Consider the following 15172-nt stretch of genomic DNA (forward strand, 5'->3'; position numbering starts at 1 on the left):
GACTTAACTCCCACCTAGATGAAAGCAGTTTCAGTGCCACAAGCACAGTTTTTACACACTTCAGATCACTTTAGAGATCTGTAGAAATTAAATAGTGACAAGGCATCAGCCATGATATCCAATTAGAGCTTTTTGTTGTTAAGTTTTTGTTTGTTTTCCCCTTTTTTTTTTCCCCCCCCCCCCTCTCTCTTGTACACAGAAACAAGAAAACCAGAAGGGGAAAAACAACAATAAAACCTACTTAGCAAAAGTGTTCACTAGCTAGCAGGAAGAACTCTCATTAACCACACTCTCCTCATTTATAAGGAAAAAAAACCTTGACTTACACATAGAGCATCTGATGTTATAACGTTTTTAAATTACACAGTATAAGTCATCTTAGGATAGCACTGTAGTTAGAAATAATAACTAGGTAAGTTTCACATCTGTTTGAAGTGCTAAGAACTGTGTCTAAAAAACTTTCAGTTGCCCAATCTTCAGCGCTGTATTTTGAACAAATGTTAAGTGACTTACAGACTGTTGCTTAAACCTGAAGTTGAAATATGGATTTCCAAATCCTAGTCCACTTTAAAGCAAAAAGCCTGCTGATCTTCACTAACGGCCCAAACTAGGAGCCATAGAAATATCACAACGCAGACTACCATTAAAAAACAAAAGTTATGAAAAAAGGATATGGGTAGAGTCAAAACTAAAGGGTCTGGGAGCTTAGTTCTGGGTTTTTCTCCATGATGTGTTGGAATACAACACCAACTCACATTTGTCTACTTGAACATTGCATTCCGCTGTCGTTCTTTTTCCATTTTGTCACTGCACTCATCTGTTCTCACTATTTTGCAGTGAAATACTCCAAAGTATCACTCTGAATAACACCACCTCGATATAAGCTTCAGGCCACTGACATAGAAACACAGCAGGGATAGCAGTCTCTGTCTCTGCCATCTCAGCTTTTAGGACACTGCTGTCCTCACAGTAATCGTTACAAATTTTTGATTTTATGATGCTGTCAGCAGATTTAGAAACCACCCCCCTTTTTGAATAGTATTATATCTGGACACACAACAAACAGTAGCTCAAGGGCAGCATTAGAGAAAACAAATGCAACAAAAAGAACTTCCACAGAGAGGCACCTGCAGAACCACAAGATCACTGTTAGCCGTCATGTTTGTAAGGGCAACTGAGGAGCTATCTCTATGGCAGTTCACAGCTAGGACGATTCTTGTGTATTACAGTAAATTGCTTAGCATATTATTCGAGAAGAGTTTAAACAGGTAGTAAAGAGATCTGAGGGATCACTGGAGGCTATTAAAGCCAGTTTACTCTAGCAGACTACAAGTATTGGAATGGTTTACTGGTTGTAAAACTTCAACCCAAGAACGTCACGTGTAAATACACACACTCAGGCCAGGAAAATAAATTGTGTACAAACTGCATTTAAAAAAGCAGTGATTGTTAAGACTAAAGGTGACCAGAAGTCTGTCATCAAATGAGAGGTGGATTTGAGTAGAAGTGGGTAATGTTCAGAGTACCAAGAAACTATGCAGCACAGAATAATAATACAGTATTAATTAAAGGTGCTAGCACAAAGATACAGAGTTTCAGAAAGTTTTCAGGACATTTTCTAGGCCAACACTACCGTAGTTAGAATACAGTAAGATTAAGTTCATATATAAGAAGAGAAAGAGGGAAGCATGGGGGACAGCATGGAAATTAATTTATAGAAGACTTAGGTAGAAGGCATAGAGAAGGAGAACACACTGGGGAAAAAAGAAAACAAATGCAGGAGGTGTCAAATAGAGAGACAACCTCAGCAAAACATAAGCATTATTATCCTGCACCAGATGCACATTCCTTCTACTTGTATATCCTGTTCACATCAGCTGTTAGTTCAAGAAAGCCTGGGAAAAAAAGGCATAAGGAATCTCTGTACACAGCAGTGGTATTTTCAAGTCTTAACATTATGGCTTAATCTAAGGCACAAAAATGAGAAATGGCCTAAATCTGAGACGTATAATTCAAGAGCAGAAAACCAGGAGAAGTTTCAGAAAGCTAATCAAACCAAAAGATATGAAAAATAATTAAGTAAATAAACAAAAATGAGAAGGGTGTGAGAAACCTCTGTAGAATTCCCAAGAGAGAGAAAAAAAAACTTCAGTGAAGGAGGTTGAAGCAAAGGAAACTTTTTCCCACTCTGCAATGTAAACCACCTTGCACGTATGCTAACCCACACTTCAGAGTAGGGAATCATTCAGCAGCTCAGATGCAGATGAGTGCATTATCAAAACATGGAGTTTTTCTGAGCTGTGAAAACAATGCCACCCATCTCAGCTGTTTTCACATGTGGAAATAATACTAGTTGCATCAGACCTTCCCCACACCAATGAGAGATTTGTTCCTTACTGGGGCAGTTCTGCTAGTCAGCACTCCAAGCAGAGAGTAGCCCACGTTCTCCTCAGTAAGCACAGCTCCCCCTTCCAGTTACCAGCTCCAGCACCCACTGCTGTCCCTGCCTGCCTTCCCCTCCCTGTAGAGGGGCTTAACTTCTCACATTTAACAATTAAAATATGGCTTTGGCACCCAGCCATAGAATTTACCTTGAAGGAAACAATGTTGTACAATTATAGGAAATGAGTATCTGGTCTTAATGAGGAGTTTCACATAGAAACCTGCACAAGTTTTATTTATTTACTGTAATGAAGATAAGCGTAGGCCAGTTGCCTGTAGATAGTTAAAACAGTACCATGTTACTTTTCTGGGCAACACCTGTTTCAATTAGCAAGACTATTTCTCAAAATGAATGTCCTGCAATGACACCTAAGGTGGCATATTACAATGCTAAACTTTTTTTTTTTTTTTATTGCAATGCTTTAGCTTAACACAATTCCTTGATTCTATCAATTCTGCCCTAGACAACACCTCTTAAAGTATTTTCAGGCCTGAAGATATTTTATGCAGGGGGAAAAAAAGGGAAAAAAAGGATATATGGTAACACAGAGAGCAAAGGAGACAAAGTCTGATGCTAATCTCAGTATGAACTTGGACTTGGGACTTCAAATTGGAGCACACACCCCAGCTGCTCCAAAACAACAATAAGGAAATAAAATAAAATTAAAAAAAAAAGACCTCAAACAAACAAACAAGAGTTGCTAGCAAGCGAAAAACAAACAAACAAACAAAAAAAACCACCTCCACAAATTTTCTGCTAAAGAACTCTGTCAGATTGCAGGTACTTGACATTATTATTTCAGTCATCGTACTGTAAGATCTAACAGTACAATCATCTCCTAATCCTCAGAAATTGTAAAGAACATTTTCTTAGTGTAGAAAGTCATAACACTGGACACACTACAAGGCAGTGCTACCATTCAACAAGATCTGGACAGATGGGAGCATTGGGCAGAGAGGAACCTGATGTGGTTGTGGTTTAACAAGAGCAATTCTAGCATCTGGGGAGAAATAATCACACGCATCAGTGCAGGTGAGGGGCTGACCTGCTGGAGATGAGCTCTGCAGAGAAGGATCTGGGTGTCCTGCTGTACAACAGGTTAGCCATAAGCCAGCAGTGTGCCCTTGTGGCCAAGAAGGCCCAAAGTATCCTGGGGTGCATTCAAAAGAAAGTTCCCCCTCTTCCCCCCCTCCAGTCTGCCCTGATGAGACCACATTTGAAAAACTGTGTCCACTCTCCAGTTTAAAAAAGACAGGGACTCCCCAGGAGGAGTCCACTGTAGGGCCACAAAGATGATAAATGGACTGGGACATCTTCCTTATGAGGAGAGACTGAGTAACCCGGCTCTGTTTAGCCTGGGGAAAAGAATAAGAGAGGAACTGATAAATGTTTATAAATACCTAAAGGGAAGTGGGAGGCAAATGGATGAGGCCAGGCTTTTCTCAGTGCTACATAGCAAAAGGACAATGAATAATGGCCTAAAACTTGAATATAAGAAATTCCATACAAACATGCAGAAGAATTTTATAGTAATGGTGATGGAGCACTGGAACAGGTCACCCAGGGAGGATGTGAATTCTTCTATGGACATACTCAAGACCCATCCAGACTCCTACCTGTGCAATCTATTGTAGGGTACCTGCTTTGTCAGTGGGGTTGAACTTGATCTCTTGAGATCCCTTCCAACATCTGCAAATCTTTGATAACAAAACTTGGAGTACTATTAGTAGAATGATAAGCTTATGACAGGTCAGAGTACTGTATCACCCGAATATGATAAACTGCCATGTTACAAATGAATATCTACCATGCTCAGCCATGCAAATAAAATCAGCTGTTCAGCATCCTCCAGTCCTGTCAATAGCAACTGAAAGGTGCCACAGAAGTGAGGCAGGAAAGAAAGCATGTGGAAAAAAAAAAATCACCTTAAAATACTGACTGCTAAATGTTTAAGAGTTTTGTAATTCTTTTTCTTTTTTTTTTTTTCCTCCTTCTCCTCCAAAGAAAAAAAAACAAAAACAAATAAAAATATGTATGGACAATGAAAAGGTAGACATGAATGGGCCACACAAAGACCAGCTAAAAAGGGCTGATTTTCAGCTCCTCACCTGTGTGATGCTAACCAGCCACACACATGCTCTCCTTCAGTAAACCCTAGTAGCTCTGCACAAAGCACTGAAGACCCTGAAGAAGAATGGGAACAAAATTCACCTGAATCAAAGTGTACATTATGCACTGAGAACTTAATCCTTTGGCAAAGCCTAGTTTACTCTGTGCTAGTTGATTTAGAAAGAACGGGTACGCTTTTGTTAAGGCCTTTCTCAATCAGTTGAATCAATAGAATGATCAACAGAATCTTCACGCTGACAGCATTAATTAAAGAGATAGAATATTCCTGTAACGTTTTTTGAAAAAAATTAAATATTATGTAGTGGAAAAAAAAATTAATCAGAACAATATTGTTTTTCAATTTCTCTTTAAACACACCAAAGCTTGTGAAAGATTATACAACTTTAGCTACTCAGCATCTTTATTTCTTGATTGTCCACCTGTTTCTTAAATACAGCTCAGTTTGGAATCTATCTTCTACAGTCTTTCTGTAAAAATGCCCACATCCACTAAAAATTTGTATCATTTGAAAAAAAAAAAAAAACAAAAAACAAACAAAAACAACACAAACACCACAACAGAAAACAGATTAATTCTATTTGTAAGCTCTTTATCAGTAGTGGCAGGAGCTTCTCATTCTGCTGCTTTGCTTACAGCCAGGAAATTTCACATGCTCTAAACAACCACACTTAGAGAAAATCAGTCATGGAAAAGCTATGCAAAGGCTAGAAGGACATGTTTGTACAGCTGATTAGCCATTTCATTCATTGCTGAAGTTATTAACATTCTAAGATGGCCCAGCACTTGACTTGAATGCTTACAAGAACCAAAGGAATTGAAATTTGACACTTGCTTTAAAAAATGATCACTTCTACAAAGAAAAATAAGTTATCTAGTATCTAATTATTCTTTCCTTCAAGAGCTTCCCTATCATACTCTGTTTCCTTATGGAATTGGATAACGAAGATGCAGGCTGATTGAGACAAAGAGTAAAGGGACAGTACCTTTCAATCTTGAATTCTATCATTTTTTTTAATTAACTGTAATCAGTTGAAAGTTGCCATTCCCTAGTGGGTGCTTAGTCTCCTGTACAAAAATAAAAGCAGACTTGATTTTGTTAAGGAAAAAAAAAAATATGGAGAAGGTATTATTTTCTTTCTTGAAAGTGGCTGGTTATTGAGAGGATAGCACAAGCAATCTCATAGCCCTGTCATCTGGACAAACCAAAGTTGTAATATTAGCTAGCCATTAACTTCTCTTCACTGATAAGTGTTCTTTAAATAAAGAAAAACCTAAAGGGAGATAAAGGATGGAAAGCAACACACCTCAATCCCATTGCTGAATCTGGCAGGAGGTCTTTAAAGATTATTTTTGAATAGCAGTAGAAAAAGAAGAAAAGAGCAATAAAAACCAAGCAGCTTAAGTAGATATTATTAGTTTAAACAGTAGCTTGCAAAAAGATTAGGGGAAAGAGATGAGAGTACAAACAAAAACAAGTTCATACAGCATGTACTTTTTTTATTCAGCCCGCAAGTTATTTCCTCTTGGCGCATGTTAAGCATATGTGCTCCATACAGAAACCACATGACAAAACAAGCAAAGATGTACTGAATCTATATTACTTAGACAAATACCAACTGAGGGAATTCTGTGGTGGTTAGACAATAAGGTTAAGAAAATATATTTCTTAGGATTCCCGAACCAAGAAATCAGAAAATAACTGTGCTAGTTTTCTTTTCTGGTTAACCTCAAGTAGAAATGAAGGGTTTACTTTCATTTCTTTTAAGGACTGAGACATGTTATTTTTAAGCAAGTTTATTTAACAGATAAGTTCTTTACAGCCCACCATGTATTCAAAATATCACTAAACACAGCTTCTAAAATTGTCAATTGTTTTGTTTTGTTTTGTTTTGCTGAGACAGCACAATCTTAAATTTTTATTACTTATAGAAGAATAACAAAATGAAACTTGCCTTAGAGCAGATGATCTCAGTTATACTCTGAGCATCAATTAAGTTCAAATTCACAACTGTAAATTGATGCCTATAAAAAAAGAACCTAAGAAACTAGACTTTATGCAAGTGAATGACAGGGCAGTAGATGTTTATAACCTCAAACCTGAAACCAGTATTGGGTCAGTTTTCTCCTGCTTATACTTCTCCTAATAAATATAAATGAGATCTATATTCTAAAATTGCTAAAATATGTCACGAATCCATCAGCTAGCCAGCATTTCATGCCAGTGCCACTCTACATATATATGCATGAGAGAGTATTAAAAAAAGAGATGGCAGCGTGAAGCTGTAAGCCTGAATATTCCTCCAAGACAAGCCACAATGGAACAGGTCACTGCATCCCTTGATCTAGCAATAGAGAAGTCTTCAGTCAAGGGTTTTGCATGGTTTGCACAAAATACACTGTGCTAAATCATTCCACTCATTTAAATTGCATGAGATAACACAGCTAAGTTTGCCTGAAACAAAACAAAAGGATGGCTACCTGAGAGGAGCAGGCAAGCTCTCGGGTAGGTCCCTTTAGGTCTATCTAGAGGACTCTACCAACAGCACAAGCCTCCAGTGGACTGTGCAAGATTGGGCAGGTCAGACAGTTTTCAAGTTCCACAAATATATTGGCAAGGGGAAATGCCACTGCAACTACTTTTGTACTTAAAAAAAAAACATATCTGCAGTAAATTACCTTCATCTAACACAGCTTCTCTAGAATGTGTGGCTAAGTGCTTTGAAAACTATGGAAATATTTAGACAAGCTTTAATCTTCTCAACTGGTTTGCTTTGTTTTCTGAATAAGAACAGCTCAATTTTGACAAAGACATCAATCTTCACAGGCATTTTATTTTTCTAAATATTATTTGCAAACAGTTTACTTCTCACCGTCCTTACCTACAGGAAGTCTTGTTTCATAGCCTTCTCTAACTATTCAGGTTAAACACATTCATTTACTATACTGAGAGGAAAAGAAACAGTAAGAAAATGTTGGCTATCAATAAAATCAAGTATACTTTATAAAAATTAATGTTTCATAACTGTGTGCACATAAAAGCATGTCCAGATAAAAATTAATAAGAATTACAACTGTACAGCTCTATCTTTAAAGATTAGCTTATTTTATGCTTTTTTCTGATTAAACACTTCAAGTTATTTCAAACATAAACATACGTATTTACACACACTATAAACATATACACAGATAAATAATCTTGAGCACTGGATCTCTATGTCCGTTGTACAACCTGCATTTTGTTTCCTTGCCTTCAAACCTACAAGATGCACTACAGGATTTACAGCTTCTCACCTCTAATTTATTTCCAAAGTTTGTGCTAACATACGTGATGAATCTTCAGCGCATACATGTAACATGAGCAAGCAGAATCAAGTTAAAAAAACAAATTACAACAGATTAGTGCACATTTGCACATCTGGAGGCAGACTCCTTGGAGAAAAAGAGATTTAAAAGGACTATGCGTTATTACAGGTACTCTCAAGGGTGCATAACACACTGAACTGCAAACTACTAAGATGATTCTGTCAGTCCATCCCAATTTTTATTTACAGACCTGCTTTTATCTGATCCCTATAAAAACCGCAACTAACTTTAAGAAATAAGAAAAGGAACTTCCAGCTTCCAAGTGAAACACAAATTGTTTTATTCAACTCTAGGAAAGCCCTATGCATTCACAACATTAATTATGCAGATAAATAAATTACACTATGTTTACTACTATAATTTATGAGACAAATACAATGGAAGAGTGTTTGGGGTCATGTCAAAAGTCATTTGCATGTGCATATGCAAGTTGTCTTCCCTTTCCTCTGCCTGGCACATTACTTGAGTAAAGGTTCTCAACTGGTGTGCATAATTCTTGCCAGTTAATATGAGATGATACATCACAGGCTTTCAGCTAAAAATGATTTTCTCAGCTAAATAATTATAGAAGTTGCACATGCCTCTACAGAAAAGGTAGCTTGACAGGATCATCACCTAAGTGTTTTTTGATGGGCAGTAGAAAAAGAAAGCAGGCTCTTGCAAGAGATGTAGTCCCTATCTATATTTTACCATGACAACTCCCTGGGACTACCTTTTCTTTCTATTGTTTTTTTTTTTTTGCAGTTGCTCATCCATACACACTACAGTAGGTTCTCACTCCATTAGTTTTATTTAATAGTTCATACTCCACCTATCATGCTTCTCAAATTTGTAGAATGTTATGGGGCAGTGTGTCAAAGGCCTCACTGAAGTTCAGATAGATGATATCAGTGGCTCTTCCCTTGTCTAGTGACACAGTTATACCATCATAAGAAGTGACAAAATTCATCAAGCAGGATCTGTCCTTGGTGAAGACATGCTTGTTATCCCATATCACCTCCTTCTCTTCCACGTGCCCTAGCATAACTTCCAGGAGGATCTGTTCCACGATCTTCCCTGGTACTGAGGTGAGGCTGACAGGTCAGTAGTTCCTTGCCTTTTTTCCAGTCATCAGGGACACCTGACCACCACGACTTTTTGAACATTATTGAGAGAGTCTTGGTTAGTATACATCAGCCAATTCCCTCAGGATTCTGGGATGTCTGTTATGGGGCCCATAGACTTATAGATGGATACTCATGTTCCTCAGGTAGTCGTGCTTCTAATCTTCACTTACAGCAGGAGATACATTGCTCCCTAAGTTCCCATCTTTGATCCTGCAGGATTCATTCATGACATAGTTCTCTCATACATACACCTTCATCATAACTTGATACTCCACGTATTTCATTCCTTACGTACATTTTCAAAGACAAACCTCTCTTACTCATATTTTCTCTTGGTTTCTCATCTGTTTTGCTTAACTAGCAGCCCTGTAATTACTAGTCAACTGCTGCGTGCCTGCACTAGTAATGTTACCCAGTTATTATATACTGAATAACACATTGCACATACATTTCTACATATAATTTCAAAGATTTACTGATTACTCCCTTCAGATTATTTTGCTAAGTATGAGCTACAGCTTATCAGAATATTTTAAGTGAAGGAAATTTTTGTCATGAGTTCAAAGTTTAGATGCATCACAGATATGTACTGATTAATGATATGTATGTGTGTATATATATATTTTTTTATTTTATTTTATTTTTTTATTTTTTTACAACAAAGGTCAGTAGTCTAGCATGGAAAAATATTACCAAATCTCATACGAGCAATCTGAAAATAAATGTTCCTACATAGCAGCATTCTCCACATCTATTTACAGCAAGACAGAACTGTTCAGTACATTAATGATGGCTACTTTGTAAGATGCAACTGAAACAAGAGAACAAAGCACACCTCTGTCTCCAATAAACCTTAGAACAGATAACTAAAAACTGAAAGAATTCACTAGAAATCAAGTATATACTGTAGTAGTCTAAAAGGCAGGATAAACCTAAATTCAAGCTGCTCTCCTATATGTGGGCTGAAATTTATGGATAAAATCAGGCTCAGATCAATGCGTTTTTAATCAACCTTTAGCATGTGGTACTGGTAACAAATTAAATTATTTGCCTTCATAGTTGTATATAAAAAACATGTAAATGAAACAATCATTTAGTTTGTTAAATTAAGTAAAGTGCCAGAATTTTAATTGTGCTTCTTTAATTTACAACTTTGTGTATGTATGTTATGATAAAATACAAAATTATCATTTAATTTTTAAATCTAAATTACACACACTATTTGAACACTAAGAAAACCTGCATTTCAAACTAAATCAGACTACTTAGTCCATCAATGAGAGATAAACATCCCCCATTCACATTAGACAGATAATTTGCAATTCCAGTTTAAAAGAATATGACAAATTTAGTTCACTCCTCAACATATTGGAGAAAAGAAAAGCTGACATCATTACTCTTATACCATTAAAACACTAGAACAACAAAAAAGACTTTCAGTGCAGAACATTATATAAAGAGTGGAAACAAATCTTCTTGTCAATTAAATTTCAATAAATCCTAATTCATCAAAACAAAAAAAAAACGTTTTCTCTTAGTGAAGCAAAGAATGCAATAGGTAATATAAAACATCTCAATCCTTGCATCTTCACAGCTACACACTATTTACAATTTGTTTTAAATTATAACATTAATGTAAAATAATTTAAATTCAAAAATATAAAAGACAATCATAAAAGTTATTAAATGCCCAGTGTTTTTATAGACTACATTCTCTAAGTGTTCTTCACTTTGTTTCAATTATTCCTCAGCAGTTCATCCCAACACCTCAGAAGGTAACTAATGGCTTGGCTACACAGGCAGTTCAGAGTAGAGCTCCAGTGCAAAAACACAATACGTAAGAGGTGGAAGCAGGGACAAAGTGATCAAGGAGGAATTTAGAAACACTGCATAGGCATGTAAGAATCAAGTTAATAAAAGTTCAAGAGCAGTTAAAACTTGCAAAGAATGTCAAGTCAACAAAAAGAGCTTCTAACTGCTACAACAACAACCAAATATCAAACAGGAAAAATGTGAGTCTCGCTGAACTGGGCAGGTGACCTAGTGCCAGCAGACACAGATTAGGCTGAGATACTCGACACCTCTTCAGTTTCAGTCTTTACCAACAAGGTCTCACAGGCCTCCGTATTTAGCAAAAGAGTTGAAGAACTATCAGTTATAAATGTAACCTGAACCAGGGATAACTTGCAAGATCTAAGCCCACAAAAATCAAAGAAAGAAGACAAGCCGCATCTATGACCAATGAGATAACCTGCCACTCTTCATCTCTGAAAAGAAACAGAGAAAGTAACAGAGAGAAAGAAGCAGCGAATAAAACATGAGAACCACAGGACAGCCAGACTTTCTTCAATTCCTGAGAAAGGTCACTCAGTCTCCACAGAATACTCTTTCATGGAAAGATGGAGAAGATGGTGACAATGAATAGTCAGCATGGATTTGGCAAAGCAATGTCAACTCCTGGCCAACCTGATTGCCTTCTATAATAAAACGACTAGTTTCGATAATGAGGTGAGAGCAGTGGATGCAATTTATCTCAACCCTTCCAGCATTGTCTCAATGCAAGATAGGATGTTATAGCCTGTCTCTACAGATGGGCAATTAGGTGGATAAAAAAATGCTGGTTGGATGATCAGGTCTGGAGAGAAGTGTTTAAGGACACTTACTCCACCAAGACGCTGATAACAAGTGAAGATCTGACTGATCAAAGACTGATCCTGGGACCTACTCTGTTTAGCAGGCATTTTAATCAACAACAAAGGGGAGGCAAGGCAAGAAGTGACACGTTATTGAGTTTACAGATAACTCCAAATTCATTGATAAGGGCTGTCATCCAAAGGGACCAAGGTGGGCTGGAGAAAAAGGCCAAGAGCAACATCAAGAAATTCAGCTAGTACACAGGCAGAGGCCTGCACTTGGGAAGGAGCCACCCCTCAACACAGACTGGGAAGGAATTGCCTGGCTGGGGAGTAGCTGAAAAGACCAAAGCATCTTGGTAGACGTGAAAGAGCCAGAAGCATGCCTGTCTAGAAAAGAAGGCCAACAGCACCCCAAGCTTTATTAACAAGAGCATAGCCTGTTCAATAAGATAGAACCAAGGAAAGAGATCACAGAATCAGTAAAAGCATCTAAAATGTTGCATCCCATTTATGACCTCACAATACATGCAGAGTGCTGATAAACTGAAACAATTTGCGTGTCCTGTTGGAGAGCCAACAAGATGGCCAAGGACTTGAACATGACTTCCAGTACATTCAGTGTGAACTGGGCTTTGTCTAGCTTAGAGAAGGCCTTGAGGGAGACCTCATGGTGGCTTCCAATACCTGCAGATACTTAACAAGAAGATGGAACCAGGATCTTCACAGTGGTGCATGGTGGAGGATGTCCTGGTATATAATTAATTTTCTTCATAGTGACTGCTATATTGCTAAGTCTTGGATTTAGGAGAAAAACAGAGTTGATAACACATTGACCAGTGTTTTAGCTCTTGCTGAATAGTGCTTACACTAAGTCAAGGACTTCTCAGCTTCTCATACGTGACCTCCTCTAACCTGAGCTACATACTCTATGATCTTAGCTTTATTTTAATCAGAGAAGAAAATGAGTCACCACTGTAAACTGACACATTCAGCAGCAAACTGCAAACAAACTTTTCAAACTTAGTTGTATTCATCCTGTGTTTGAATACAGTCCAGGTAATTTTTATTTTTATTTTTTAATCTTTTTTAAACAGCACTGAATGCACTTTTCTTTCATAACATGGTACATTACAAACAGAAGTTTTCAGAAATTAAAAGATTACACATTCCTTAGCATAATTATATATATATATATAATATATATACATATAAAATTATGCTAATTTTAATCAGAGAATAATTATATATATATATATATATATATATATAATTTTTTCTAGAAAGAAGAAAGGACATATTGCTCTTACTCCTTACCCTTGTATGCAATAACCGGGTGCACAGCTTTGTGACAGTGAATATCTTCTGCATCTGGCTCCAGTATTCCCAATACTCCAAATCCTGCCAACAGTAGTACAAGAAGGCAGCTTCCTTTCATGGTGGTCACGTTGTCCTCCATAGCATTCACTTCTTTTAACTAGACACTCTTCTCGCACTCATGGGGGAAAAACACCTAGAGAATTCAGAGAAATTTACTCAAGCACAAGAGTAAATACAACAGAGAAGTTAAACAATTCTTTGTGTTGTTTTTTTTTTTTGTTTTGTTTTTTGATTTTTTTGTTTTGTTTTTAAATAGCAACAAAATCACTAATGAAATCATTTTCTCTCTTTTTAGGATTTGACTCTCTGATAGCATGCAATCACAACTGTTCCTATAAATCCTTTATAAAGCCATCATCCCTAAATAGTTTAGGAATATTAATTTCCTCCATCAAACGGAAGCATTCAAAAACTTGTTTATTACCTCCCTACCCTCCTGGAAAGGTTTCATTTTGTATTTGGGCTACGGGAAAATAATGAGCATTTTTTTGTTGTTGTTGTTTTACTTAGATACAACAAATGAAATGGTACTTTGTAAAATAAAATCCATCCCATAACTGGGACTATTTTATAAGACATAAAGCAAGCTCTTGTTAAAAATAACCTGTTCAGAGTAATTGTTAAACCCATTTTTCCTCAGCTACCTTCTCATAGATAATGAAAACTGAACACACGCTTGGGGAAAAACAAAAACAAAAAACACACACACTAAGATATGCACTGGTAAGGCTTTCACCAGCTCTCAGAAAGCGGAGTTGCAGACATGCCATTTCTGCCCAACCACAACAACACAAAGACACATTCTTGTAGAACTGGCCTTCAATCCTCTCAAACATGCAACTTGCCTGACGCTTGAGGCATCCCTGTAGGCTTCTCTCTGAGAAGGAAACAAAACCCAAGGCTGCTTTGTGCAGCCACCACTGTTCCCAGTTCTACGGTAACATTAGGTAGAATAAGGTGTCCAACGTATCACACTTGTTATTATGCTCCAAAAATCTTGTAAGAGGGTCAGTTTTAATTTTATTTTTTTGCTTGTATTTTTTAAAAGAAAATGTCATGTGACATCAAGAGATCAGAAGTAATAGCAGGTTGATTCTGTCTGCATTTATAAATGGCTTTTTCATGGGCTTCATGGAATGAATAGAATGATGTTTAAGCTTCCCTATCACCATTCTAACTCCATAAAATAGAAAAGGTTCAGAAAACATCAGCTGTTTTCTTGTTCACTTTGTCTGCTCCCCCTCAACTCCCTTCTCACAATGGAGAGTGATTTGATTCCTTACAAGTAGGAAGGAGAAAATAAATTGTTTTTTCAAATTACTGACTGATCTGCAGAAACAACTGCCCTGAAACACGTATTTTTTGTTTATCCATACAGTGTGTACAGCATAGCACAAATACAGTAGGACAAGGTTGACCTCAATGCTCTGACAAGGTACTTTTGCTTTACAGAAGAGAGGTTGCTAGTTCTGACATTGGCCTAATCTCTGGCCATTTGCTGAGAATGATGAACAGGTTGCTCACTGTATATTCTAATGCTGAAGACTCCTTTCTAATAACCAAAATAATGGTTTTAATTCACAACAAGAATAAAATTAAGTCTAATTTCCATTATATTTTTAAATGGCCAACACTTTTATAACAACAATTGTTGTTATATATTAATTGTGCCAGTATTATCTGAAATCCCGCTCAATTCCTTCAGCTTTACCACAACATTCCAAGTAATAACAATCTAATGATGTGACTCAAAACACTTTTGCCACCAGCAGCTTTACCAAGTCCCAAAGGCTTGCCTGATGATAGCACACTTTTTTAAGGCAATATTGACTTTGAGAAGTGGAAGACAAGAGATTCAAGACAGCTCCATAATGGCAGAAATGCCATTCTGCAAATTAATGAAGCCATTCAGGAAAAAAACGATCAGTAAAATTGAATCCTAAAACATATGAGCTCGTTGACTTTTAGTGTGTTATTTAATAAGATGGAAATTTTCTATTTGTCTAAATATCCTAAAGGTTGAAATAAAGTATTTCAAACAAATAGATACTTCATAATAAGCCTAGTGTTTTAAAAGCTGTGCTCAGAAAGCAGAATGGTCAGTAAACATTGCTCTC

At 36.8% G+C, this 15172-nt stretch overlaps 1 protein-coding gene across 7 annotated transcripts in view; it reads right to left on the bottom strand.

Annotated features, from left to right (window-relative positions):
• Nucleotides 1-15172, bottom strand: part of SEMA5A (semaphorin 5A) — a 315938-nt gene that overhangs the window by 205904 nt on the left and 94862 nt on the right. For all 7 annotated transcript variants that reach the window (XM_042809111.1, XM_042809115.1, XM_042809110.1 and 4 more), the window contains one exon: nt 12993-13188. In XM_042809111.1, coding sequence (XP_042665045.1) covers nt 12993-13134 — 142 coding nt within the window. In that variant the 5' untranslated portion in view covers nt 13135-13188. The remainder of the gene's footprint in view (nt 1-12992; nt 13189-15172) is intronic.

This window comes from Centrocercus urophasianus, unplaced genomic scaffold (genome assembly GCF_019232065.1).
Source record: "Centrocercus urophasianus isolate 14NV4802_14NV808 unplaced genomic scaffold, USGS_Curo_1.0 seq_11, whole genome shotgun sequence".
Taxonomy (NCBI): Eukaryota; Metazoa; Chordata; class Aves; order Galliformes; family Phasianidae; genus Centrocercus; species Centrocercus urophasianus.